Genomic DNA, 26,571 nt, shown 5'->3' with positions numbered 1-26,571 from the left:
AATTAATTCATGCAGTTTTCCACTGTCGCCCAGTGGAAATCCCTTAAAATATGCTCTGCCTTCTATGCTGAAATTCCAAGTTCTTTGACTGATAACACTTTCAATGTTCCTGTTAATGTCCCGTCACCCTTCAAAAGAACTTTGTTTTGGCCCAGTGAGAACAAAAAAAAGGCCCTTAAGAAAAAAAACACAGTCAAGATCCCTGCAGTCCTTACCTCACCTCTTTGGAGAAACTATAGAATCAAGATAGAGGAAGAAAAAAGCAAACAAGAAAAAGTTAAAGAAGAAAAGAAGAGAATTAGAGAAAACAAAATTAAAATGAAAAAAGAGAAAATTACAAAAAGAGATAAAAAGGTCTCAAGGAAAAACACAGATAAACAAGAAGCCAAAGTTGAAATCAGTGACAGCAAATAAAAAATAAACAGAAGCTGTCCAAATGTGTGGAGGCAGAAAGTGCAGAGACTGTTTACGGAATGAAAGAGGTTTTTAATATCAATAGTTTGAAATCGGGCGACACAAGTTTGAATGTTCAGGATCTCCGTAAGGGGCAATGGGTCGTTGTCCCGTATCCATATGAATCGGGAGAATTAAAGTATTTTGTTGGTCATGTTTTATCAACAAACAACCAGAGTAAAACCTCGAAAGTAAAGTTTCTTACCCTGAAACAGCATAACAAATTTGTATGGCCAAATAAAGAAGATATCGATATCAAAGTGCCGTTTAAAGACGTTGTTAAAACTTTAAATGACCCAGATATTGATAAATGGGGATAACATACATTTTACGAGTAAAACAGGAAGTGATCTTCTAGACATTTTACGAGTAAAACAGGAAGTGATCTTCTAGACATTTTACGACTACAACAGCAAGTGATCTTTTAGACATTTTACAACTAAAACAGCAAGTGATCTTGTAGACGTTTTACTACTAAAACAGGATGTGATCTTGTAGACATTTTACGACTACAACAGGATGTGATATTGTAGAACCAAGCTGCTAAATGTTTATGCAATTTAGAGACTGAATGTACTGTCACAAAATATGATATGTTTAAATTTACAAAATGTAAGTTACATCTTATTTTTTAAATATGTGTAAGTTAGGCCTAAATAAAACTTTTTTTCAAATAGGCCTATTTATTTAATCATCCACACATGATATCAATACTGCAATATTTAATCATTAATATGCATAATAGCTTAAAGTGAGAATGAAAGTTAATTATTTTGCTCTAAAACGTTGAGACTCCTGAAATTCAGTGGCAGGCCTGACGGACGGTGGTCGTCTGCTCTGCCTGCAGTCACATCTTTAACTTAGTAAAACAGTATTAATATGAACTTATATTTTGCCAATAGGAAAATAATTTCAGGTTTATTATAATATTGTTCATTGTTTGCCACTGAATTAAAGCCATTAAACTAATTATTCCTTAAAATAAAATACCATATCTTTACAGTTGGCGTCACACCTCAACGCATTCCTATAGTCCTCGCCACCCTAAGTTGAGGCAGCCCAAGGCCGCACGGCGTATATCTAGTGCGGCCTTTGGCTGCCTCAACTTAGGGTGGCGAGGACTATAAAAACAACGTCTCAGGAATTTTTTTTTATGTTTTGTTTTTATTTTATATTTAAAAAAGTCAAGTTGCATCTTGGTGAAATATTAATAAAGAGTAGATTTAAAGTCATTTTAGGCTTGATTGTGCTTTTAAATACTTTAAAATAATCAATTTTATTGGCTGTCGATATTAAAATCAAAAATGTCGATATTAATTTTAGGTGTGTCGATAATACACGTCTGTAATAGGTTGGGTTGAGTACGCCAAAAAATCGTTATTATAACTTTACTAGCCTTGTTTTGATGTTATTTAATATTTCTACATGTATGTTATACTCTGGCATAAGTATTAAAAGTCTTTAAGTTGTACACACGGCTATTTTAACTCAGGCAATCAATAAATATGGCCATCACTACACCTTAGCATGTCGATATTTGGTGGTTTTACCTTAACCCATTGGCGCCGACTTACGAGCGTTACTCGTACGGCTGCTGCAGGCCCGGCGGCCGACTTACGAGTGCCGCTCGTGTCATCGCTAGGCAGCACCATTAGTTATTTAGTTATTATTATTTTTCGCCCTTTTTGTTTCTTCTTACTGTTATAATGTTTATAAATATCTTGCTTCTTGATTTGCGTATTTACTCATTTATTTTAGCGAATAACAAACAATTTTGTGTTGCCATGGAAACCACATATCACCAAAAATCAGCTGCGGTAAGGTAAAAAAAATTTTTTTTTTTAATGTTATTACTAATAAAAGTACACAACTTTTGATTTTTCTAAGTAGGGAATCGATTGAACTTTATAATAGTAGTGTTATTTGGTGTCAGGATTAATCTTGGAATTTGTATATCAAGTTTACTTTCAAAATATTGTTTTTAAAATTTTTATTTTTATAATCTTCATATATATATATATATATATATATATATTTTTAATTTAGAACTTTGACTATCCAATTACCACTTTTCTGTAGACAATTTTACTGTGAACAAAATGGCGAAAGAATTATTAATTTATTACCTAAAGTTTTCTTTATAGCAGTTAGAGTAAAAGTCTACAAATTCGGTAAAATTAATTGCCGCCAGAGGGTGCTGCAGGTAGCGCATTAATTCCTTTCCCAATGGGTTAAATATTTAATAATAGACAAATTTAAAAAATCACTTTTTTGAAAAAAATTCATTACTTCACTGCCATATCCCCTTAATTTAATAATAATTGTGTAAAAGAGTGCAGCTAGAAAAAAACCTTACTGGTGACATTTGCATTGGATGATTTTCTTAGATGAATTATAATTTTATACCAGTGGCGGATCCAGAGGGGGGGGGCGAGGGGGGCGACCACCCCCCCCCTCAGGCATACATAACAGGGTGTCCATAAAAAATGTTTCAGGACTTTGGGAAATGAATCCTCATACTAAAAGGAAGAAAAAAGTTGATGTGAAGGTATGTCCGAAAATGCATAATTACCAAGTTATCCGCCATTTTGTTTTTTGTACAAAAATATTTTTTTTATCTGTGAAGTTTTTAATTTGATGATTATGAAATTTGGTAACCATGTTAACATACTCAAGACCTATTATATAAAAATAATAAAAGTTGTTCCGATTGTAAATTTCAAAATGGCGGCCATTTTGAACTTTATAACTTATATAACTCAAAAACGACTAATTCTATGAAAAAATGTCAAGAATACTCTTTTTTAGCATTTTTAATTCCCTATCAAACGATACTGGGATCAAAAATATCAGGCAACAAATAACTTAAATAGAACATTTTTTAGCTGTAAGACCATGCAAAATTAAGGGATCCCCGACTAAATTTGCCTTTTTTTACACAAAAACGTTATATTTCAGTTATCTTTTGTCCATTCACTTTGTTTAATATAACAAAAAACTTTGACTTATTCAAAAACTTAACCCTAAGTATAGGGCCCTTGACGCCCTAGAAGTATAATACGCTAGTAACGGCCGAAATTGTTTTAGCGGCGAAAAAACCGCTTATAATCAACTCTGATATGAACAATATATATACCACTCGAAAGATCACATTCTCAACTTTCATTTTATTAAAAAAACCCTGTAGCAGGTATATAACAATGTCATGACGATTAGAAATCAAATTAATTTTTGGCGCGGCACGACTTTAGCAGCTGACCCTTAGGAACTGTCAAAACATGACTTGTTTGGCATTATCCTGCTCGGGTAATTTTCGTCTTGGAATGTGCGGGTGGTACCACTGGATAGCCATTGATTTTATCTTCATTGTGGTATTGATATTTAGAACGAAATATTGATTGCACAACAAAAGTTTTTATGAAAGATTTTATGAAAACAGCTGTTTTCGAAATTTATAACAAATGGCCAACCAGCGTAATACGCTAGTACGAAAAATACGAATTACATACAGTGTAAGTTATTATTACTAGTCATATAATATGTCATTTTGAAGAGGAAGAAATGTAGCTTGTGATATGTGATAGTGGCAGCCCTGCGTTTTCTCTCACTAAGACGACGAAAGTGCGTCACTACTGTCAAGGTCTCATACACAAAGTGCCTTGTATTCGTCATTGCGTCGCCATTGTGTGTTGTTGACGGTGAGTTTTCGCTCTCGTTTTATCCACAATACTAAATTCGTTATTATTTTGTATTGTTGGAGAAATGTGTGTGTGTGTATATAACAGAAATCTTCATGCATTTTATTATGCATGAATATTTACTGAATAGTGTGAAATTGTGTTTATAAAAGTTTGTATTTTTCTTGTGGTTTTCAGTTAATTTATATTATTATGCCCCTAACACGTAAAAAACAAAAATTGTTACCCAACGTGTTATACATTTTTATGTAGGTAATTGAATACACTACAAGATGATTATGTTGGTTTGAAGTAAAAACATTTGGTAGAAAAGTTTTATACTAAATACTGAGAATTTTTTTTACAAAATCGCTAAAATACAAAAACATAATTTTATTTATAAATAAAAAAACTATTTTCACCATAAACTTTATGACTTTTTTGGGTTCCTTACTTTATTAGCTTTACAAACATGTATATATCATTATTAGTATACACATATAACTTTTTACAACACAAACTATTACTGTACGGTTTTCAATTTTTCAGTTCTCTTGTTTGTTATTGTTATTATATTTCGCCCCAAAAACTTATAAAAAAAATATTTTCCTAACATGTTATATATTTTTATGTAGTGAATTAGATTATCTACAAAATGTATATAACGAATTTTTCATGAAAAATCTGTAGAAAAATTTTACCGAGGCTGCTTTTGAAATTTCAAAAGAAAAAATTCTACTTATTTTTCTCTTTACCGAAAAAATACACTGTCTAAAACATTATTATATGTATTACTATTTCTAGATTCACCTATTCTTTCCGAACAAAATGAATATAAGGTTGGCTAGGTTTTACTTGTACGGTTGAATTTTTACGAATGTTCAAAAAAAGGTCTGCAAAATCACCAAAATGGGTTAGCCATTCCCCACTTCTAACATTGGTCACTGCTAGGGTTAAAACAATCCATGGTGTAGTGATGGTAAAATTTATTGGCTGTCCAGTACAATATGGTTTACCTCATTGTCTTCTATGATGACTATCCGTTCCGTCTTCTCCTCTTGACTCCACTCTGCATCTACAGGCTCTGCTACATCCATGGGAGCTGTACACAAAGTATTGCAGTTATTTGTCTTATAACCCAGGTACCCACTTCCATCTTAGCATAAATTTGATTAAATAATTTTCCAATTTTAGAAAAGTATTCTTAATTGTGGACAATACCTTCATTTTTCTGTAGAGACTTGGCCTGAATCTCAAGAAAAAGCTACGCACGATCTAATAATTATTGTGAAGAAAAATTTACTTTTCTTAAATGTCTATAAATTAAATTAAAACACACCAATTTACATGAATAAGATCACAGATTATAATCTACATGGCCTTAATATTCACGAGTGTTGTGTTCAATATAGCCTGTGAATTTAAGTGCACGGAACATGTATTTTGCTCAAATACTTTAGTGCATTTCTTAATTAATTAAAAAAAAATTTAAAAAAAATTTTCATTCAAACAATGATTAAATGAATAAACAATGATTGACAAAGAGTTGGTCATACAGGGTGTATATAAAGTCCTGCACGGGCTTAATATTTTCCAAACGACAAAAGATAAATCAATAAGATTTGGTACATCAACACCACACCTAAAAATCTACTTTTTCAAGGAACTATGAATTTTCTGTCATATCATGGGGACGTCCCGCAAGGAGTCAGAAGGAAATCTTAAATAGGAGCATAGGTCAATATGCACATCAGTTTAAAGGGCTTAGCTAGCAGAGTTCAATGCCCCAAATTTTAACTCAAACGGACAACCGAGCCAAGAATGACAGTTGTTCAAATATTCATTTAATTTGCATTGCTATTATACGCTTACTCCTCAGGGGGCACAGATCTAGGAATCGGAAGAAAATTGTTAACGTAAGCATAGGTCGATATGCACATCAAATTTAAGGTCTTCACTAGTAGATTACAATGCCGTAAATTCAAGCTCAAAAGAACACCTGAGTAAAAAATGGCAGTCGTTCAAAGATTCAAAATGGCAGATTCAAGAAATCTTTGAACGGCTGCCATTTTGAGCATGATCAACCTTTTGAAGTGGGGTTTGCGGCATTGTATTTTACTAAAAAAGACCTTTCATTTGATGTGCATATTGACCTATGCTTCTATTTAAGATTTCCTTCTGACTCCTTGCGGGACGTCCCCATGATATGACAGAAAATTCATAGTTCCTTAAAAAAGTAGATTTTTAGGTGTGGTGTTGATGTACCAAATCTTATTGATGTATCTGTTGTCGTTTAGAAAATATTAAGCCCGTGCAGGACTTTATATACACCCTGTATAGTGTCGTCATTAAAGAGTTAGGCATCATTAGCAAGAATAGTGAAAATCAATATTAAAAGCAGTATGTATGGATAGTAGATACAAAAATCATTGTTAAAAATACATTTACCATTGCAGGTAACTAGCAGCTCAGATAGGATGGTGCGAAGACGAGAATTTCTATCTGCAAGAAACAACATTTCTCTCTCCTTAGCTACAAACATTTCATCAAACAGTTTATTGAAGTATGACCTCAAGTCCTCACACACTTTCTGAAATATAAACATATTTCATTAACAAAACCATTTATTGCAAGACACACAAAGTATGACAAAGTATAATTTGTGTCAGGGTTGTTCATCAATAAGCAGTGTTGGGAAGTAGCGCGCTACAAGTAGCGCCGCTACAGTTGCGCGCTACTTTTTTTGTAGCGTTAGCTGTAGCTACGCTACTTTTAAGATTTTATAGCTTTAGCTGTAGCTAGCTACATTTTTAACCCACGAGCGGGCGCTTGCGGAGTTTTCCTCCGCACTTGTAGTTTTTGTTAATATAAATATGCATAATGGGTGTCGGCAGTCGTGTCCGGCTCTACACTTCACGCACCTCATCCTGGTAATGCCCCTAAGCTATTTTTACCCCCGAATTCCACATCATTTTGTTGTCAGTTGCAATTCAGTGACGCGGTGTCAGTATTTTATGCATACAAAATTATAAACATGTTTAAATGTATTATTTCATTTATAATTATTATCAAATAAATATATTTTGTTTGTATGCATAATATGTAAAATTGCATTATTGCGGATCATAACCCTGCATGCGCCCTCTCTCGTAACATACCTAAACACCTTTGTACTAGAAAATTGCTCAATATGATTATTTGAAATATTAATCATATAAAGTTTAACAAATAATGTTATTAACAAAGAAATTAGGTTTCTGATTAGATTATTCAACATTTACATACAGACTGTCCCAAAAGTCCCGGACCGGTTTAATAAATCCTAAACGGAACTAGCTACAGTAATAATTTTTCAGACATGATTCCTGGCTACAAAAAACTATTTTTTGATGTGTTAGTCACTATTGCCCCTGCCCCCAAAAACCAAAATTGGGGGGGTTGCCCCAAATTTTTAAATGTAAACCCCTATCGAGTGACCCATCATTTTAAAGGTCTCGTTGAGTTAAACACAACAGCGCAAATCCGAGGTCAATATCTTGCTCCTGTTCAAAATGGCTGACCTTTTAGTGTTTTTTATGGTCACTGTACCAAAAGTCCCGGACCGGTTTAATAACTCCTAAACAAAACAAGCTACAGTAATAATACTTCAGACACGATTCCTGGCTACAAAAACCTATTTTTTTATGTTTTAGTCACTATTGCCCCTGCCCCCAAAAACCAAAATTGGGGGGGTTGCCCCAAATTTTTAAATGTAACCCCTATCGAGTGACCCATCATTTTAAAGGTCTCATTGAGTTAAATACAACAGCGCAAATCCGAGGTCAATATCTTGCTCCTGTCCAAAATGGCTGATCTTTTAGAGTTTCTTATGGTTATGTAATTTAAAATTGAACATTTTGTATCGTATACAAAGTATACACATTTACAGGTTTAAACACCGGTGGCCCTTTAACAATTGGAAACAGATAACATTTTGGGACCTTCCTACTTTAAGTTCTTAGTCCTTAACATTCCTACATTCGTTAATCCTTATCATTGCTGGAAAACCCCGCATCAACAAAACAATACCTGTAGCATTGGATATTATGGCTCAGTTATGAGATTGTGTCTTAGAATAATGTTGTCTAATTTTTCTAGGGTTAATTTTTACATTTATTACTAATAATTGGCAAACTAATAATATTTTTTCTTACTTTTATCAGTGTATGACTATTTACTTTTTAAGTATAATTCATTATGTCATTAAGTGAATCAGAAAGAATAACAATATTGATGATGAGAGGCTATGGTAACCTGACTAGGTCGTTTCAAGAAGTTGCAGATCTTTATAATGAAGAATATTACCCTCACCCACCTATTTCGAAATCCACAGTTGTAAGGTTTGTTCATCGTTTTCAAGAAACGGGAAGTGTTAAGGATTTGCCTCGATCAGGCAGGCCAAAATCAGTTTCAGGCGATGACAAAGCTATTGAAGTGTTACAAGCTTTCGTAGAAGATCCACATAACTCTACTAGAAAAGCTGCCCAACAACTGGATGAGATCAGTAAATCTTCAATACACCGTATATTGAGCAGCAACAAATATCATCCATATAAAGTAAGGTTAATACACGAACTAGCAGAGGATGACTTTGACAGGAGAGTAGAATATTGTGAATTGATGATGACAAAAATTGAAAACGATGAAAATTTTATCAATAATGTAGTTTTTTCAGACGAAGCTAGTTTTATGCTAAATGGGACTGTAAATCGCCACAACTGTCGATACTGGGCAGATGATAAACCACACTGGAAGCGTGAAGCTCATACCCAGTACCCGGAAAAAATAAATGTATGGGCGGGAATTTTCAGAGACCAAATAATAGGACCGTTTTTTATTGAAGAAAATTTGAATCGCAACAATTACCACCAGTTGTTACTCAATGAAGTTGTTCCTGCAATTGAAGCAGCAAGAGATGAAAATCATGAAACTTGGTTTCAACAAGATAGAGCGCCACCCCATTTTGGAATAAATGTCCGCTCGTACCTTGACAGTACATTACCACGCCGCTGGATAGGCCGGCTAGGGGCAATTGAATGGCCTGCCAGGTCTCCTGACTTGACCCCCTAGACTATTTTCTTTGGGGCTATCTTAAATCTAAAGTTTATACTACGAAGCCCCAGAACTTGATAGAACTTTGACAACAAATATCACACGAAGCTCAGCAAATACCAGGGGAAATGATACAGAATGTAGTACAGCATCACTATTACAGACTAGCACACTGCGTGACTGTGGAAGGAAAGCAGTTCGAACACTTACTCTAAACCCTGGATATCATCTCTTTGGTAAGAAACTTTGTTTTTGTGTGTAAAGAAAAAAAAATGGTTTTTATTACCAAGTGTGACCATTTTTTTTATACTTTAAACTATTTTGTACTTGTGTTTACTTTCTTTTAAAACTATAAAACTGTTTAATACAACCGATGGTGGTCAATTTGGAATTACATGACCATAAGAAGCACTAAAAGGTCAGCTATTTTGAACAGGAGCAAGATATCGACCTCGGATTTGCGCTGTTGTGTTTAACTCAACGAGACCTTTAAAATAATGGGTCACTCGATAGGGGTTTACATTTAGAAATGTGGGGCAACCCCCCCAATTTTGGTTTTTGGGGGCAAGGGCAATAGTGACTAACACATCAAAAAATAGTTTTTTGTAGCCAGGAATCATGTCTGAAAAATTATTACTGTAGCTTGTTTCGTTTAGGAGTTATTAAACCGGTCCGGGACTTTTGGTACAGTAACCATAAAAAACACTAAAAGGTCAGCCATTTTGGACAGGAGCAAGATATCGACCTCGGATTTGCGCTGTTGTGTTTATCTCAATGAGACCTTTAAAATGATGGGTCACTCGATAGGGGTATACATTTAAAAATTTGGGGCAACCCCCCCAATTTTGGTTTTTGGGGGCAAGGGCAATAGTGACTAACACATCAAAAAATAGTTTTTTTGTAGCCAGGAATCATGTCTGAAAAATTATTACTGTAGCTTGTTTCGTTTAGGAGTTATTAAACCGGTCCGGGACTTTTGGGACAGTCTGTATAATATTTCGTTATAACAAGTAAAATGGGTAAAATTTATGCTATTTAGTGTTGCGGAATAAAAATCTGCATGCGCCCTCTCCTGTTTTACTGATGAAGCGCCTCCTCGGGGGTTAAAGTACTGTAGTTGTAGCGGAATTTTAGATACTTTCTCGCTACATTAACATTGATTGAGATAGTGATTTTTATCACAACCTTACGTGAAACAACCTCTTTCAAACTGAGATTTTCAGGAAAATTAGGCCATTAGGCCTACTATCTTGGCTTTATACAACTGGTCACAGTAGTTTCATTACCTACCTGCGTGGACATGGAGGCCATTATCTGAGTGTTATCCACATTTTTGGCTCTCATTTCCTTCATTGCTACTCTATGATTACTGCTGTCAGATAAAATAAAATCGCTAGATGCAGAACACGTTTGAATGTTACCGGTGACAAGAGAAGCTATTGAATGCTTGCAAGTGATTGACAGGGAAATTATATAGTTATCAATTTAGTTTCTTTATTAATCAACAGTTTCAACTTGGCAGGGCCGTCCGAAGGGGGGGGGGGGCAACCTGCCCTGGGCGCCTTGGCTATTTGTATTAACCCATTGGGGAAGGAATTAATCCGCTACCTGCAGCACCCTCTGGCGGCAATTAATTTTACCGAATTTGTAGACTTTTACTCTAACTGCTATAGAAAGAAAACCTTAGGTAATAAATTAATAATTCTTTCACCATTTTGTTCACAGTAAAATTGTCTACAGAAAAGTGTTAATTGGGTAGTCAAAGTTCTAAGCTAAAAAAAAAATATATATAAAGATTATAAAAATAAAAATTTTAAAAACTATTTTTTGAAAATAAACTTGATATACAAATTCCAAGATTAATCCAGACACCAAATAACACTACTATTATAAAGGTCAATCGATTCCCTACGTAGAAAAATCAAAAGTTGTGTACTTTTATAAGTAATAACATTTTTTTTAAATTGTTTGTTTACCTTACCGCAGCTGATTTTTGGTGATATGTGGTTTCCATGACAACACAAAATTGTTTGTTATTCGCTAAAATAAATGAGTAAATACGCAAATTAAGAAGCAATATATTTATAAACATTATAATAGTAAGAAGAAACAAAAAGGGCGAAAAATAATAATAACTAAATAAAAAATGGCGCTGCCTAGCGGTGACACGAGCGGCTCTCGTAAGTCGGCCTCCGGGCCTGCAGCGGCCGTACGAGTAACGCTCGTAAGTCGGCGCCAATGGGTTAACATAGTATTAAAATATGCGTATGCGACTATTATTACTGGGGGGGAGGGGGCACCACAACCACGTTTGCTCCGGGCGCCTCCAACCCTAGGGACGGCCCTGCAACTTGGGTTTTAATGGAAACCATCCCTAAACCTTAAAATAATGAGAAAGCTCCATCAACCTTTGCTTCAGCTGTTGACGTGGTTCATGATCACAAGCCCTGGTTGCATTACGAAGATTTTTCAAAGGTTTAAAAATTAACAAAGAGGAAATACCCGATGATATTTAAGATATGCCTAGACTACATAATAATTTTGACAAAAAAATTTCCATATAACATGAAACTTACATTGAAAAAATACCATAGTTTTGCTCCTGCTAACAGCTCTTGTCAAGGACTATTCCTAGGCTATGCTATTGGATTAATACGAATAACAAGTTAAATTAATAGGAATATATCTGTTTAGTCCTTGTAAGAACAAGCCTACTATAGCCAACTTGTTACAAAGCCAAGTAGGCCTAAATGTTATTTTTACTTTACAATTTTCAACATGTTTAAATTAAAAAGCCGATTTCAGGATAAGTTGCTGAATACTGTTTTCTGTACCAACGTTTGTTAAAGCACAATTTGACCTATACATAATGGCAAAGGACGATTTCTTGACATTGGAAAGTGTTGTTCATAGAACAAGTAACATATCACAATGGTTAAAAGTTAAAGCAATGTCGTTTTTAACATAAAAAATAAAGAAAGGCAACTCCAATTTCAGTAGGCTAGGCTCTGTAGCACAAAAAAGCATTTTTAAATAATCGTTTAACAGTTTTATTGTTTTTAATAGTTGATAAAAGACATAAATGAATGTACATTAAATAAATAAAATAGGTTTTTAAAATATAGTTTAATTGTATGTCTTTTGAACTTAATGAAATGTGAAATATACATATATAAGATGCTGAAAAATAAGTACTAAATAGGAACACCCAACTAACTTATTTTGGTTGTGTTGTTGTAATGTTAGGTTTATGTAGTTGCAATTAATTTACATTTATACCTAATGTGCGTGGAATAAAAGTAACGTCTTTGTAAAAGTAGCTAAAACTGTAGCTATAGCTACATTTCATTGTAGAGTAAAAATTTTAAAACGTACGTTTTTAGGAAAAGCACTTTAAAAATTTTTTGTTCCGTTTTTAGAAACTTTTAAAATTTTTTTTATTTCATTAACATTTGAAGTTTCATAAAATGTCCATGGTAACGCAATATCTTTGGTGATTTTTTATTAAAGAGAGCATCTTTGATGGAAAAACACAAAATGTTGTCACGGACATAAAATTGAATATTAAAAATAGTTAATATTATTTTTATAACTTTGTTTTGCTATAAATTAATTTACTTTTAGGGCCATTGTACAGTAAACAACTCACTAAGCTTTTGGTATATTTGGTCTTTCTAGAAAAAAATAAAAAAACTCAAAAAATTGATAAAAGCCAATAAAATCTTTTTAAGTTTGTACAACTCCGAAAAAACTTACCTAAGACCCGAAAAATCGTTATTTTTTATAGAGGTGTGCTTCTTTTGTGTATAAAACATTGAAATATGATGATATTTTAATTTTTAAAATTTTTATGATAGAAATCATAAACGTGATGGTCAGGGACAAGCGGTACGGTCGTGAATTGTCTGGAATAATCTAAATCTTTCTAAACAGCCTTTAACTATAGGTGTTAGTTATAGTAAAAATATGACATATTATGACATATTCAATTGAGTTTCAATTGAACTAAACCGTTCAATTTACAATAATATTTAAGTTATTGTCACGACCAAACACAGTATAACCCATAAGGCTGGATTGGTCGTGAAAAAAAACCGCGATGGTCGTGACATTAAGTGTTATTTGGCTCTGTTCTGACAGTAGCCCTGCACCTCATGTTCGAGGATACAAAGTTAATCTAGCAATCGAAATATCTTATAAACAAAAATTAACACCATGTCTACTTCATCAAATGACCATGTACGGTCATCGACACACCAAAATTACAAAGTTTTAAACAAGTTTTTATTGCAAACAAGTATTATTTTAATTTTTACAAAAGTATAATATTTGTAAATAAATACCATGGAAGCAGTAAATATGTCATGAATTAATACATTTCCCAGTTTATAAAAAATACTGTACAAAAAATAAAAAAAATTGTTAAAACTTATTTTTATAATGTATGTTTTTTTTTACCCTTCCCGGACCGACTTTTATGGCCTAGGATGGGCAAAAAAAAATCCAAATAAAAATAATTAAAAAATAATGTGGGTCTTTAAAATTCTGTAAAAAGCAGTCACATATCAATGCACAATCACATGTCACAATCACCATACAAATTATACAGGTAAATCTCAATTGTACTTATTGTTTGTATTAATGAAATTTCTTATTATGTATTTGCATTAGACTGTGTGGCAGAATGAAAACTAATAACTTTATCGTAATGTAAACATCCTTAGTAAGAATCAAAAGATTACCTAACGGAAGATGTAAACAAACAATTAAACTACAAAAATATAAACAAATCCAAAAGCTGGATGTATTTTCAATATTTTATTTGTTATTAAATACAGCTCTTTAATTATTTGAGTTTGTGCCCTAAGGAGATGGTTTATCAAACAACTTAAATACCGCGGTGAAGTCTCAAATCAAGATCTTCTATTCAAGTATGCAGTTGATAGGTATGCAAATTACGGTTTCGTCAAAAGTTTGTGATCCTTATTAACTTAATATGTCATTAAAAATTAAATTTGCTCCTTAAAATAGCCACTTCAATAGAATAAATATTACATATGCATAAGAGTATTGACTTACCTGAAGCATTACTATTTCAGAAACACTATTAAATGAGGTGCTAATTTCAAACTGAGAACAATGCAATGGACTGATCTCAACAAACTGGTAGCTAGAAGAGCCAAAAAACAAATATGGATTTTCCTTTTCCACCTCTCCAGCATCTTCCTTATCAACCTTTGGAGAAGAAACTGATTGTGTAATGCCTATTGCTTTGGCTTCCCTAAAAAAGAATCAGTGACTGAATATCTACCATAAATAGTATAATCCCTAGCAAATTTTAGAAAGGTATGCTAGAAGCTGTAAGCTGAGTCACAGACCAGGCAGGCTTAAGTTGAACGAGCTGTTGGCCCGTCCTACGTACGGGAATCGAGTAGTCCATTAAAACTGTATATAGTTATGAACTCGATATTTCTATTCATAATTCAATAATTTTATTTCATACTAAACTATTAACATTTTACAAGATAAACACCTTTTTACCCTCCCTGTTGCAGCAAACCTAAGTACTCGTCAAACTAATGTTATTTAAATAGGGAATAAATGTGATATTTTTAAGGAGACATTTTAGTGTAAATCCAATCAGGCTGAATTTATAAATTAATTAAATCACTGAATTAGATTATTAGAATTAAAACTAAATCATCCATTTAATTCAGGCAGGGTTGCTTAAAAGTTTTTTTTTTTAATACAATAGACCAAAGTGGAAGGTGATATTCTAAAAGAATAAGATTTGTTACAAATTACTATACCGGTACTGCATTTCTTTAAAATAAAACATATAGGCAACAAAAAGTTGCCTCCAAATAAAAAAAATGTGAAAACACTGTTTTCAATGTATTTCTGATAGAAAACATTTTTAGGGAGTGAGCTTTCTAACAACCCATTGATTAATAAAATCGTTCCAGTAGAACTGTAGATATTAAGTTGTACAACAATTTTGAAAACTGAATTTTATAAGAGTGAGTAGATTTACGATCAGCAAGACAATGCAACACAGGGCCAACTGTTCAACTGAACCATTTAGTATTGAGGGTGATTAGGCATACACTACTGAACTAACCCCAAAAATACTGAACGTTGTGATCGACTCTTTGTCAGCGACCACAAAATAACAAAAAAAATTTTCTGTGGTCGCTGGACTCATGAGAGCAGTAAACAGATGTTTTGCGGGCAAATCGTGGTGGTGGGGGTTGCTACTGGGCCGAGCAACTCGGTTTTCAACTAAATCACTCGACTCGCTCTCAACTGACCTCTTTTTATCAACTCGCCCGTTGCTCGACTCGCCTGCATGTCTACACCAAGCGAGTTAAAGAGCGAGTGGCAACTCGCACACTGACTCGCCCGCCGTACTCGACCCGTGTAAACCAGGCTTTAGAGTGTGTAGATTTGCCGAAAAGTATTGATATGGACGAATTTCCAAAGGGCTGCGCCTGGCATGCTTCCAATGTTTACATGATTTAATTTAATTTGGTTAATGAAACAGCTGGTCAGTACAATGAACTGGTGTTTGTTTATTTACTCGAATAAGATGTTTGTGACGCTTTATGTAGATTGAGGAGGGTTATGTTCTGGTTGTATACGTTTTGTAAAGTATTGCTCAAAGTTTCATTTTTTAAATTTATATAGTAATCTACATTTGAAGAAGCTTGAATAAAATTGAAGAAAATGGTAAAACATGTCATTCATAAAGCATCGATATGAAGCAATAATTGATGCTATTGCTACACTAAGGTATGTTGTCATATTCTTAGGGATCTAACATCAAAAGTAGGGGTTTGAAAGTAAGTAGGTCTACGCTTTTAAATCTGCTTATATTTTCAAACTAAATCATAGAGTTGCTGTATGTATTTTAAAACACACATCAGCACCACTTTAAAAAGCTCTCTAGGTCACATGTTCTTCCCGTTGCAAAGCACGGGTATAGCAGCTTGTCTATATATTAATTTGAAACTGTTTTTCTTTGTGACAGCTAATTTGAGAGAACGGTTGGGTGTAGAAACTCGGTAGGGGCAGGCCCGTTTTTGACCCTGTCAGCGCCCTAGGCACAACTAATAGTAGCGCCCCTTTGCATTATATATAACAGGGTATCCACGCCGCAAATTATGCGTGAGTTTTTTTTAACCGGGAAATATGCGTGAGAATTTCGTATTTCTACTTAGAATGTTGAATTTACCACGATTGTGCATGACAACTGTGACTTTTCCGTGACCGCGGAAGACATGCTGAGATATGTCTACACACGGCCGCAAGGGATGATCAAAATTTCCCGCGATCGCAGAAGATGGTGATGATATCCATACGGAGCCGCGAGGGATGATCAGAATATTGCCGTGATCACGGAAGACGATGATAATGTCCACACACGGCCGCGGGAAACAGCAACAATTTTGCCGCAATCGCGGAAGACAATGATGATCTTCGCACGACAGCGTCATATGATTGACATTTTGCCGCAATCGAGGGAGACGATTACGATGTCTTCACGACCGCAGGAGACAATTTCGATGTCTGAGGGAGATACAATGATTTCTATACGGCCGCGAGGGATGATCAGAATTATGCCGCGATCGCGCAACACAGTGATAATGTCCACACGACCGCGGAAAAAGATCCAAATTTTGCCTTATTCGAAGAAGACGATGATCTCCACATGGCCGCGGGAGATTATTACCGTTTTGACACAATTTCGGGAGGCGATTACTATGTCCAAACGGCCACGGGGAAGATATAATGATGCCTTCAATGCCGCGAGGGGTGATCAATATTTTATTGCGATCGCGCAAGACGATGATGTCTTCACAATCGCGGGAAAATGTCAGAATTTTGCCTCATTTGCGGAAGGCGATGATGATCTCCACAAGACCGCGAGTGATGATTACGATTTTGCCGCAATCGCGGGAGGCGATTACTATGTCCACACGATCGCGGGGTAGCGGGGGACGATATTATGATGTCTTCACGGCCGCGAGTGGTGATCAGAATTTAACCGCTATCACGCACGACGGTGATAATGTCCACACGACAGCGGGAAAAGATCAGAATTTTTCCTCATTCGCGGTAGACGATGATAATCTCCTGACGACCGCGCGATATGTTAATATATTTCCGCGATCATGGAAGACGATAATTATGTCCACACGACATCGGAAAATAGTCAGAATTTTGCCGAAATCACGGGAGTTTTAACGCGATCGTATGCAAATAAAACCACAAAATATTTTACTTTTTTTGGTGCCCCCTAAAAAAGCCAATTGCCTCGCGCCCTAGGCACGTGCCTACCGTGCCTATTCGGTAAATCGGCCCTGGGTAGGGGTCTCTAAAGAAAGGTCTTGGTCTGTAGATGAGCCATCAAAAGAGAAACGTGGTCAATTTCCTTGGGGCTCTGCCCCAGTGGCCTTTAAATTCCCATCCCATGTTATTCTTATGGAGGAAAAACGGGGTTTTGTCACAGCTAATTACAGAGAACGGCTATGCGTAGAAACTTGGTAGGGGTCTCTAAAGAAAGGTCTTAGTCTGTAGATGAGCCATCAAAAGAGAAACAAGGTAAATTCCCTTGGGGCTCTGCCCCAGAGGCCTTTAAAGTTCCCTCTTCAGATTTGTTTACATTACGACCATATGCATACATTTACACTACTTTTGAATGAAACAGCTGTTAATATTTAAATTGTGATTTACTAAATTTGTCAAAATGAAGTATTTGCAATGGTTTTATTCTGATTTTAATAGTATATTTCGTACCTAGGGCCGAAAATGAGGTTTTGCCGGCTCGAGATAGTTTTTAAGTTCGAGACGAAGTCGAGAACTTAAATCGATCGAGAGCTGCAAAACCATTTCGGTCCGTGGTACGAACGCTATTTTTCACCACACTATACCCTATTACCACTATTCACCAATAATGCACACTGATCGTCAACACAACTACAACTTTAAGGTTATGTGATGAAATAATTTGAGGAATCAGCAAAAATATAAATAAACAGTTGCTAGGCAACGGTGATAATAACAGAATTCTATATTGCAATGCTATGGATTTTGATTGTGTATTTAAAATGTTTTAAGTAAATTATGTTTTAAGTAAGTAAGCGGACAGTTGATTTTGCGGCCCCGGCCTGTAAAAACCTGCTCGGCCCCCAAATTGGCGACAGCTGGCATGGCCAGCAAAACGTAACTTTCAGCCACCAATTAACGTTATGTAATACAGCCAAAAACATCATAGTGTGGTGAAAAATCGATTTTCTTCTGAATCGTGCAATGTTTTGCAATATAATGTTCTATTACAAAATCAGTGGAAAGTCCTAATATCACAGTATTCACAGTACAACCTGAGACTTTTAATACAACCATAGCTCAAATGACCAAGCCTGTCATGCCACAGCTTCATTTCTGTTTCAGTTGAAGACACTGACAAAGCTTTGTGTTGCAAAAAATTTAACATATATAACTGAGAATTGTTTCTTTTTGCAACCACAACAGTTTGATTATCTTTCTTAATCAAGCCACATGAATTTGGAAAGATAACACAAAAACCATTCATTTCCAATTTTCTTACTGAAAGTAAATTGTAACTAATTCCAGGTACAGATAAAACATCTTTGATTGTTATTTTAATTTCCTTCCCTTCCACAACACTAGTGACATACAATTCCCCTTTACATTTTGCTTCAAGATAAGTTCCAGACTTGGCTACTTTGATTTTAATAGGTTGTTCTAATTTCTTAAAGTTAGAGAGACATACCTCATTACTGTTAACCAGATGTTCTGTTGCTCCAGAGTCTAATATCCAATTTATGGTATCTGCTGAACAAGTGAACAGTCTTCACTTGATGTTCCAAAACAAACTGCATCTTCCTGTTTGGTGTCGACCACGTTCGCAGAATTATTTTTCTTTGATGGATTCTGTGGTAATTTGACTCTGCAGTTAGCTCATTTATGTCCAAGCTTTCCGCATCTGTGACAAGTGAAATTGAACGAGTTGCCAGAAGTTCCTTGATTTCCTGGAAATTTTTCTTTTTCCCTGGTTGAGACTGGAAGGCAGTAGGTGGTGATGTACAATCAAATTCCATTTTTTCAACGCCCCTCCTCTTTGTCTCCTCTTCCAGCAGTCTGACCTTCACAAAGCTTAGAGATAAGTCCTTCATTGATAGAGTCTCTATAGCCGTGACAACGATGTCATATTCTTTGGGCATGGTCAGTAGTAGGTGACAAACAATGTCAGATTCCTCGACAGTTGCTCCTATAGAACGTAACTCTCTTATGACTGTCAAATTTCAGAAAGTGACGATTTAAAACGTCATTCTTCGCATCAAACTTCATTGTTAGTAACTGCTTCCTTAGTAGAAGTTGGCTAGCAATACCTTTCCTTTCAAATGTGTTGCAGAGAGATTGCCATAGTTCAAAAGCAGTTGCCTTGTCTTTTGCATATTCCAAATGGCTGTCGGCAATACGCAGTATAATCTGCGACTTGCACTTTCGATCTTGTTTCGCTAATTCCAACAACCTTGCTTCCTTCCCTGTCTCGTTGTTCATCTTTGTTTTTATCCAGAAATTCAACTTTGGTAACATAAGATTCCTTTACAAAAGATAATCTATACTTATTTAATACGCAAGCACGATTTTTGTGACAATTACTCCTCCGAAACAACTGTACCGATTGACATGTTTTTGGTGTCATTGGAAAGAGCGTAACGTGAAGTTGTGCAGGAAACCTTCTTTTTAAGGAAATAATTAGAGAGTGAGGCCCTGGGACCCTTTAAAGTTTTGTATTTCTCCATAAGGATAACAAGGGAGATAATTTTTATTTACAGAAACATATGTTTGTTACTTGAAAATAGTCAAAGTCTACTACATAATAATTAATGTGTATCATGACTGTTAATATACTACATTTCAATCAAGGATTGTGTGTGACCATAGATAAAACGTACTCCCTTAGTAGATTTCTCATCCTAATGGAACAGCTGAAGACAATTTTATTGTTAGTTCTGTACGGTTTATGTTAGAGGTCGTGTTTTGTTTACAATTTGTTTCCCGTTAATACAGTCATTTAAAACCTCATTTAACCAAATAATACGATCTAATCATAAACAATAAATTGTCCCCTAGTTATTTAACCAAACAGTAAAGCACAAATCAAGAAATTAACCCTAAAATAATAGAAACAAAATTTCGTCGGCATTAGCACCCAGTGTGGCATACATGAACTAGACATGAAAAACGAGCTTCAAAATTTACAATGGGATGAGAAGTCTACTTGTGTTGGTTAGTCTATGGTGTGACTTAAACTTTACTCATAATGGATCTCACTACTTTATTTTCATGCTGGGAATAGTAAAATTTAGTTGAGAATAAGTTACCATATTTAGAAAACTTTACTATAATAATTGATGTATTTAAAATTACAAATCTTTGACATTATTAATTCATTAGAAACGAAACAGCTGATCGAGAAATCAAACAAACCATCTACTTCATGTGAATAATGGTTTTACACATAGTTTTTTTTTTTACTAATAACTTGATTCTTTTTTACTTGTGGGTGTATTTTGAGTTTGCAGTTATGAAAGCACCAAGCCAAGTACCTTTTATCTAATTTTCTTCTAATTTTAAACAGTATTAATGAATTACTACATGAACTTTACAAGTTAGGTAATTAATTGTCAGTATGCCAAGGGGAAGAGTGGGTCCTCGAAAACAGTCGAAGGCAGAGGCACCCATCTAGAATATCCAACTGAGTTTTAAAATATAGAGGTTAGTGGATTGCCAAGACACAGATTATACTAATAAAAGGAGGCAGTGGTTTTATTGATATTAATACATCAAAAAGGGCCTCATTAATGGCACAAGGCTTCATGTGATCAGAACGATTAACAACAATGTAAAGTCCTAACATGGTACAAGTGAGTAAGGACATATTTTGATTTCGAGGATAAAAAATTTGCCCGTCTGAAACAAAGTTACCTTTTATAATGGAAAGATAGTAATTTGTTATCTTTGGCATTTGCAGCACAAGCACTTTAATTAAAGAACAGCAATGTTTGTAGCCAGACCAATTTCAGTATTGAGCAACTATATATATATATATATGTTGTTTTAAGTAAGGCTACATCTTTTAATAGTAGGATAAGCATTTTCATTACGGAAAATTCTGACCAGGGTAATATTCCTGAAGGTAACTTTAAGACTAAAATCATATTATTTATGGAAGTGCTTTTGTGAAAAAAATATTGTTTTTTAGTGTTTATTTTTAAAAGTGTTTTCTTCAAGCAGCATTTTATGACCCTCAAAATATGCTACATAGTATATGCTACATTCACTGCCTATTGGTTTGATATGATAAAATGTTTTGTTAAATGTGTTTTAAAAATCTTAAAAAAATAACTACCCTGTAACATACTTGAACTTTAACACTTATTAATTTACTAAATATAATACGCATACAGCTAGAAAATGGCTGGATTGCTTCCCTTCTAATGCTTTATTATTACTGTATTTAATTTTCAACGAGTCAATATATATAACACGATGTTGTTTTCTAAATTCATATGTTTTTGCGGGGCATTGAGCCGCACAGGTTCACTAGTAATTCTAATTCCTCCAACAGAGTTTCAATTCTAAATTTCCAATTGCTGAAATTGGTTCCATCAAACGATGGTATTCGATACTTTTCATGTTCAGTTGCCATATTAGCAATTCATTCAATTTGATTATCCAGGTAAAAAAATATTAAGAAATTCCGTATTTAAACAGCCCTGGGCCCATAACCTGTAAATATGTGGTTTCCCTGGACACTAAATTAAAATACCTAGCTCAATTAAATAAAAGGGCAAACTGAATTATTAAACTCAACACTTTTAATTCAACCAACTAAAGAAGACATAGATTTTACTATTATTGTTTTTAACAACACATTTAACAATTTAACCATCTGGTATTCATCAATGAAGTATAACATTAAAAACAGACATGTGGCAAATATTAAATTGCACTCAACACTAAGTAATAATGGACAGTCGTTAAGATCAGATGACTGAGAGACTTATTATTTGCTGATGAAGAAAATGTTGAAGATCCTGATATTTATTATGGATCAGACCATGAAAGCAATGTAAAGTGTTTTGTAAAACTTGTTTGAACAATCCAGGACTTCATATGGGTGAATGTTTTGAAAAATATCACTAAGAGAAAAATATCAAAGAAGATTAAAAGAGAACTTTCAACTTATTGTTTGTATGAGTGACAAATATACGTACATTTTCCAGGTTTAGTAAATACGTAAGTTATATCACTTTACATTTTCTGGCCAGTGCATCGTAATCATGAAACTAGACGATTACAACAACAAAGTCTTAGATTTTATTAATAACAATAACATCAAAGAATTACCTAAAGACCCAACTGACCTTTTCCACACTAAACTCAAAACTGCCATAAACAAAACTCAACACATCTTCAACGGGGACCGATGCAACTACCTCAAAATGATCAAACCCAAAGCGCCAGTATTGAGGGGATTACCTAAAATACACAAAGACACCATGCCGATACGACCACTTGTAAACTTCACCTCTGCACCATCCTACAAACCCGCAAAAGCTCTAGATAGAATACTTAGAAACAACATCAAATTGAAGAATAACCATAGCCTTAAAAATAGTCTAGAGTTAATAGATTCTCTGAAAGATATTCAAGTAGAAAACAGACATACTTTGGCATCTCTGGACATTGTAAACTTGTATACAAATGTTCCAATACATGAAACGTTAGAAATAACTAAAGAAAACTTGTTAGAAAACTCCCAACTTAGCACTGACGCCATTGATGAGATAATAAATCTACTCAAAACAACTCTAGAACAAAATTACTTCAGTTTTAATGAAAAATATTATCTTCAAGAAGCAGGACTAGCTATGGGTTCACCTTTGTCCAGTGTGCTCTCCGAAATTTACCTAAATCGTTTTGAAAATGAAAACATTCTCTCCGCCAGCAACAAATTTTCTAAGAAAATCATATTTTATAAACGATATGTTGATGACACCCTTTTGCTTTTTAACGGAAACTCCAGACAGCTACAACTTCTCAATAATCATTTGAACAACATTTCACATCAAATAAAATTCACACTCGAGATCGAGAATAATAATTCGATTAACTTTCTGGATCTAACTTTGACCAAAAATAATAATAGTATTGACTACAACAACGAATATGAAATATTAAAATGTATAGCAGTCAATAACGGATACAATAGCACTATTATCGACAATATTATACACAAACAAAAGAACAGAAAACCACTACAGAAAACCGATCAAAACTTTATTTCTATAGAATATGGCAACTGCTTACATTATACCTTAAAAAATGAACTAAAGAAACATAACATTACATTGGCCTCTAAAACTTCAAATAAACTAGAAAGCCGCCTAAATCCACGTACTTCGAAATCTACAGTTTCCAATAGCCTAGAGGACACTGGAGTGTACAAATTAACCTGCAGCGACTGTCCAAAAATGTATATCGGACAAACAGGTCGTTCATTAAAAAAAAAAAGGTTTAATGAACATCTACCCAAGCCTAAACTGCGAACACAACATTCTAAGTTCGCTGAACACCTGATGAATGAAAACCACAACGTAAGCAGCTGTAGTGATAACCTGGGTATTTTACATAAATGCACCAAAGGCTCCTTAATGAATGTCCTTGAAAGCTATGAAATCTACAAAGCAACAAAAAGGTTTCCCCACGACATCCTGAATGAAAAGCTAAATTTTGGTCGTAACACAATATTTGATAGGATTGAGGACATTGATAACAAAGGCGCTCATAATCAGCTGTCCAACCCCCTCCAAGGTCAATGTCACCAGACCAGTGGCTGTCGGTAGTTGAGTCGTGTCTGTCGTGCGTGTAATGGCCGGCCGCGCGTCTTTCTGTATCTTAATGTATTTGTGCGTGTTAAATGTTATATTTGTGTACTTTGACGACGACATTATGTTCAAGTAATTTTATGTTTGACAAGGCTTGAAAATGAAAAGTCAGTTTCGGAACTAGTCGCTGCTAAAAAGACTAACCTAGGATTGACGACGTAAAGGTACGTAACCTATTTTATATTGTCCTAATCAATCCTGGAGGCAATGCTGAATAAAATATATTCTACATCTTATTTGTTTTTTTAATTAAATAAAACAGTTTTCAGTATAAAATTACAACTAGGCTAATTGTTTTATTACAATTTAAATCCCCTGTGCCAACATTGTAGGCTTTCAGTGAAAACAATTCCGAGTTGCCGGGAGCGCGCGCCATGATAAATGCCGAGGGGGCAAAAGCCTTGGACTTGGCCAGTACAGCTGGCCGTTGGACCGTCGGAACTGAGTTAGTACGGATAGAACTCCAACTGCCTGTCTACTGCGTTGAGACCACTCCTACTGGCCTTCCGATCGCAAAGGGTTAAGGATTTTATTTCATATTATAACCCTCCCACACTCCTCAGGAATACTCACTCAGGGAAGGGGAACCAAGGCTCAAAGTGGTCTCCCTGTGACATCTCAAGAGACAGTTTTCTTGCCTCACACTCCCAGATGAGATCCACTTCCTGAGTCGGAGGTTGCGGCTGGAGCCCATAGTTTTCAACACTGAAGTCTCCAAGCATTGCCTGCAAATAACTTTTCATCAACCTATAGCTCCCCTACTGGTCCAAGGAATACCCAACATGATTCCCTCATCAACCTATTCCTGGTAAAGGCCAAAAGTGATGGACCTAGACGCTACACTAAGCACCCTTAAAGTGCTTGTATTCTATTGTATGGCAAATCACACCGATGATTCATCTAACATTTAAGCACATTTTCCATTTTGTTAATACTTTTACCTACAAACGTTTTCAAACTAGCATTTTCAATTTAATTTTTAGAATCAAAACAATTTTTACCACATTGTTTACTTACTTTACAGCACTAGTGTAGTAAAGTACAGACCAATGGGGTTCAAGAATTGAGAGAAAAGAAGTAAAATTGTTATGATTCAAACACAAATTTATCAGCTGGTAACAACCAATTTAATAGTTGATCTGCATACTTCTGATGGAAACTCACATATGAGTGAAAATTTAAAAACGTACGTTTTCATGTCCCTGGCCTTTTACTTCGTAGATACTGGATTTGTAGTTTATTATTATGTGTTTTAATATTTTTTGGGACGGGGGCAACATGTTACACACATTTATTTGGTTTTAAATAGGTTCTAGGTATTTTTTTCGTATTTTTAAAGTCTCAAAATTCACGACCATGACGTGTCCCTAGGGTACATTTTCCAACTTTCACGCTGTTTTTAGACTAATTATTCATGCCGAAATATATAAAGCCATATTTTTATGTCATCAATGGTTATTAAACTTACAAAAAAGGAGCATATTATAATTTTATTGTCATTGCAAACTGACTACCATGACAAAATAAGTCTGTCCCTCGATTTGGCGTCACGACCATTTGGGAAAAATTTTCAACTTTGGAGCCCGACAGTGGCAAGCCTGGCGTCGATGGAGTCAGTTGGTTTGAGAGACTAGTTCGGGGTGTACGTCAGGATTGTAGTGCCGGTCGTTTCGAGTTGAAAGGAGGAATTACAAGATTAATAAAGGAAAGATTGTGTTTTTTGTAATTTTGGTGTGTCCATGACCGTACGTAGTCATTCGATGAAGTAGACATGGTGTTAATTTTTGTTTATAAGATATTTCAATTGCTAGATTAACCTAGAAGTCCACTTTGTATCCTCGGACATGAGGTGCAGGGCTACCGCCAGAACAGAGCCAAATAACACGTAATTTCACGACCAAAGTTTCACTACCATCGCGGGTTTTTTCACGACCAATCCAGCCTTATGGATTAAAGTGTGTTTGGTCGTGACAATAACTTTAATATAATTGTGAATTGAACAGTTTAGTTCAATTGAAACACATATTTTTATTATAACTAACAGTATAATTGAAGGATTGCCTAGAAAGATTTAAATTATTCCAGACAATTCACGACCGTACCGCTTGTCCCTGACCATCACGTTTATGATTTCTATCATAACAATTTCAAAAATTAAAATATCGTCATATTTCAATGTTTTATACACAAAAGAAGCACACCTCTATACAAACATAACGATTTTTTGGGTCTCAGGTAAGTTTTTTCGTAGTTATACAAACTTAAAAAGATTTTATTGGCTTTTTTTCAATTTTTTGAGTTTTTTTTATTTTTTCTGGAAAGACCAAATATACTAAAAGCTTAGTGACCTTTTTATTGTATAATGG

The 26,571-nt window shown here is 34.7% G+C and overlaps 1 protein-coding gene across 1 annotated transcript in view; it reads right to left on the bottom strand.

The window, feature by feature from the left end:
* LOC128998883 (cilia- and flagella-associated protein 43) overlaps nucleotides 1-26,571 on the bottom strand; it is a 167,462-nt gene that overhangs the window by 103,694 nt on the left and 37,197 nt on the right. Inside the window, exons 6-9 of the mRNA XM_054425241.1 lie at nucleotides 24,779-24,930; nucleotides 14,301-14,502; nucleotides 6,579-6,720; nucleotides 5,147-5,232 (exon numbers count right to left, since the gene is read on the bottom strand). Of these exons, the coding sequence (XP_054281216.1) occupies nucleotides 5,147-5,232; nucleotides 6,579-6,720; nucleotides 14,301-14,502; nucleotides 24,779-24,930 (582 nt within the window). The remainder of the gene's footprint in view (nucleotides 1-5,146; nucleotides 5,233-6,578; nucleotides 6,721-14,300; nucleotides 14,503-24,778; nucleotides 24,931-26,571) is intronic.

This window comes from Macrosteles quadrilineatus, unplaced genomic scaffold (genome assembly GCF_028750875.1).
Source record: "Macrosteles quadrilineatus isolate MER2022 unplaced genomic scaffold, UCM_ALF_1.0 Scaffold_1__1_contigs__length_201487025, whole genome shotgun sequence".
Lineage (NCBI taxonomy): Eukaryota > Metazoa > Arthropoda > Insecta > Hemiptera > Cicadellidae > Macrosteles > Macrosteles quadrilineatus.
This window is presented reverse-complemented; position numbering and strand designations above follow the sequence as displayed.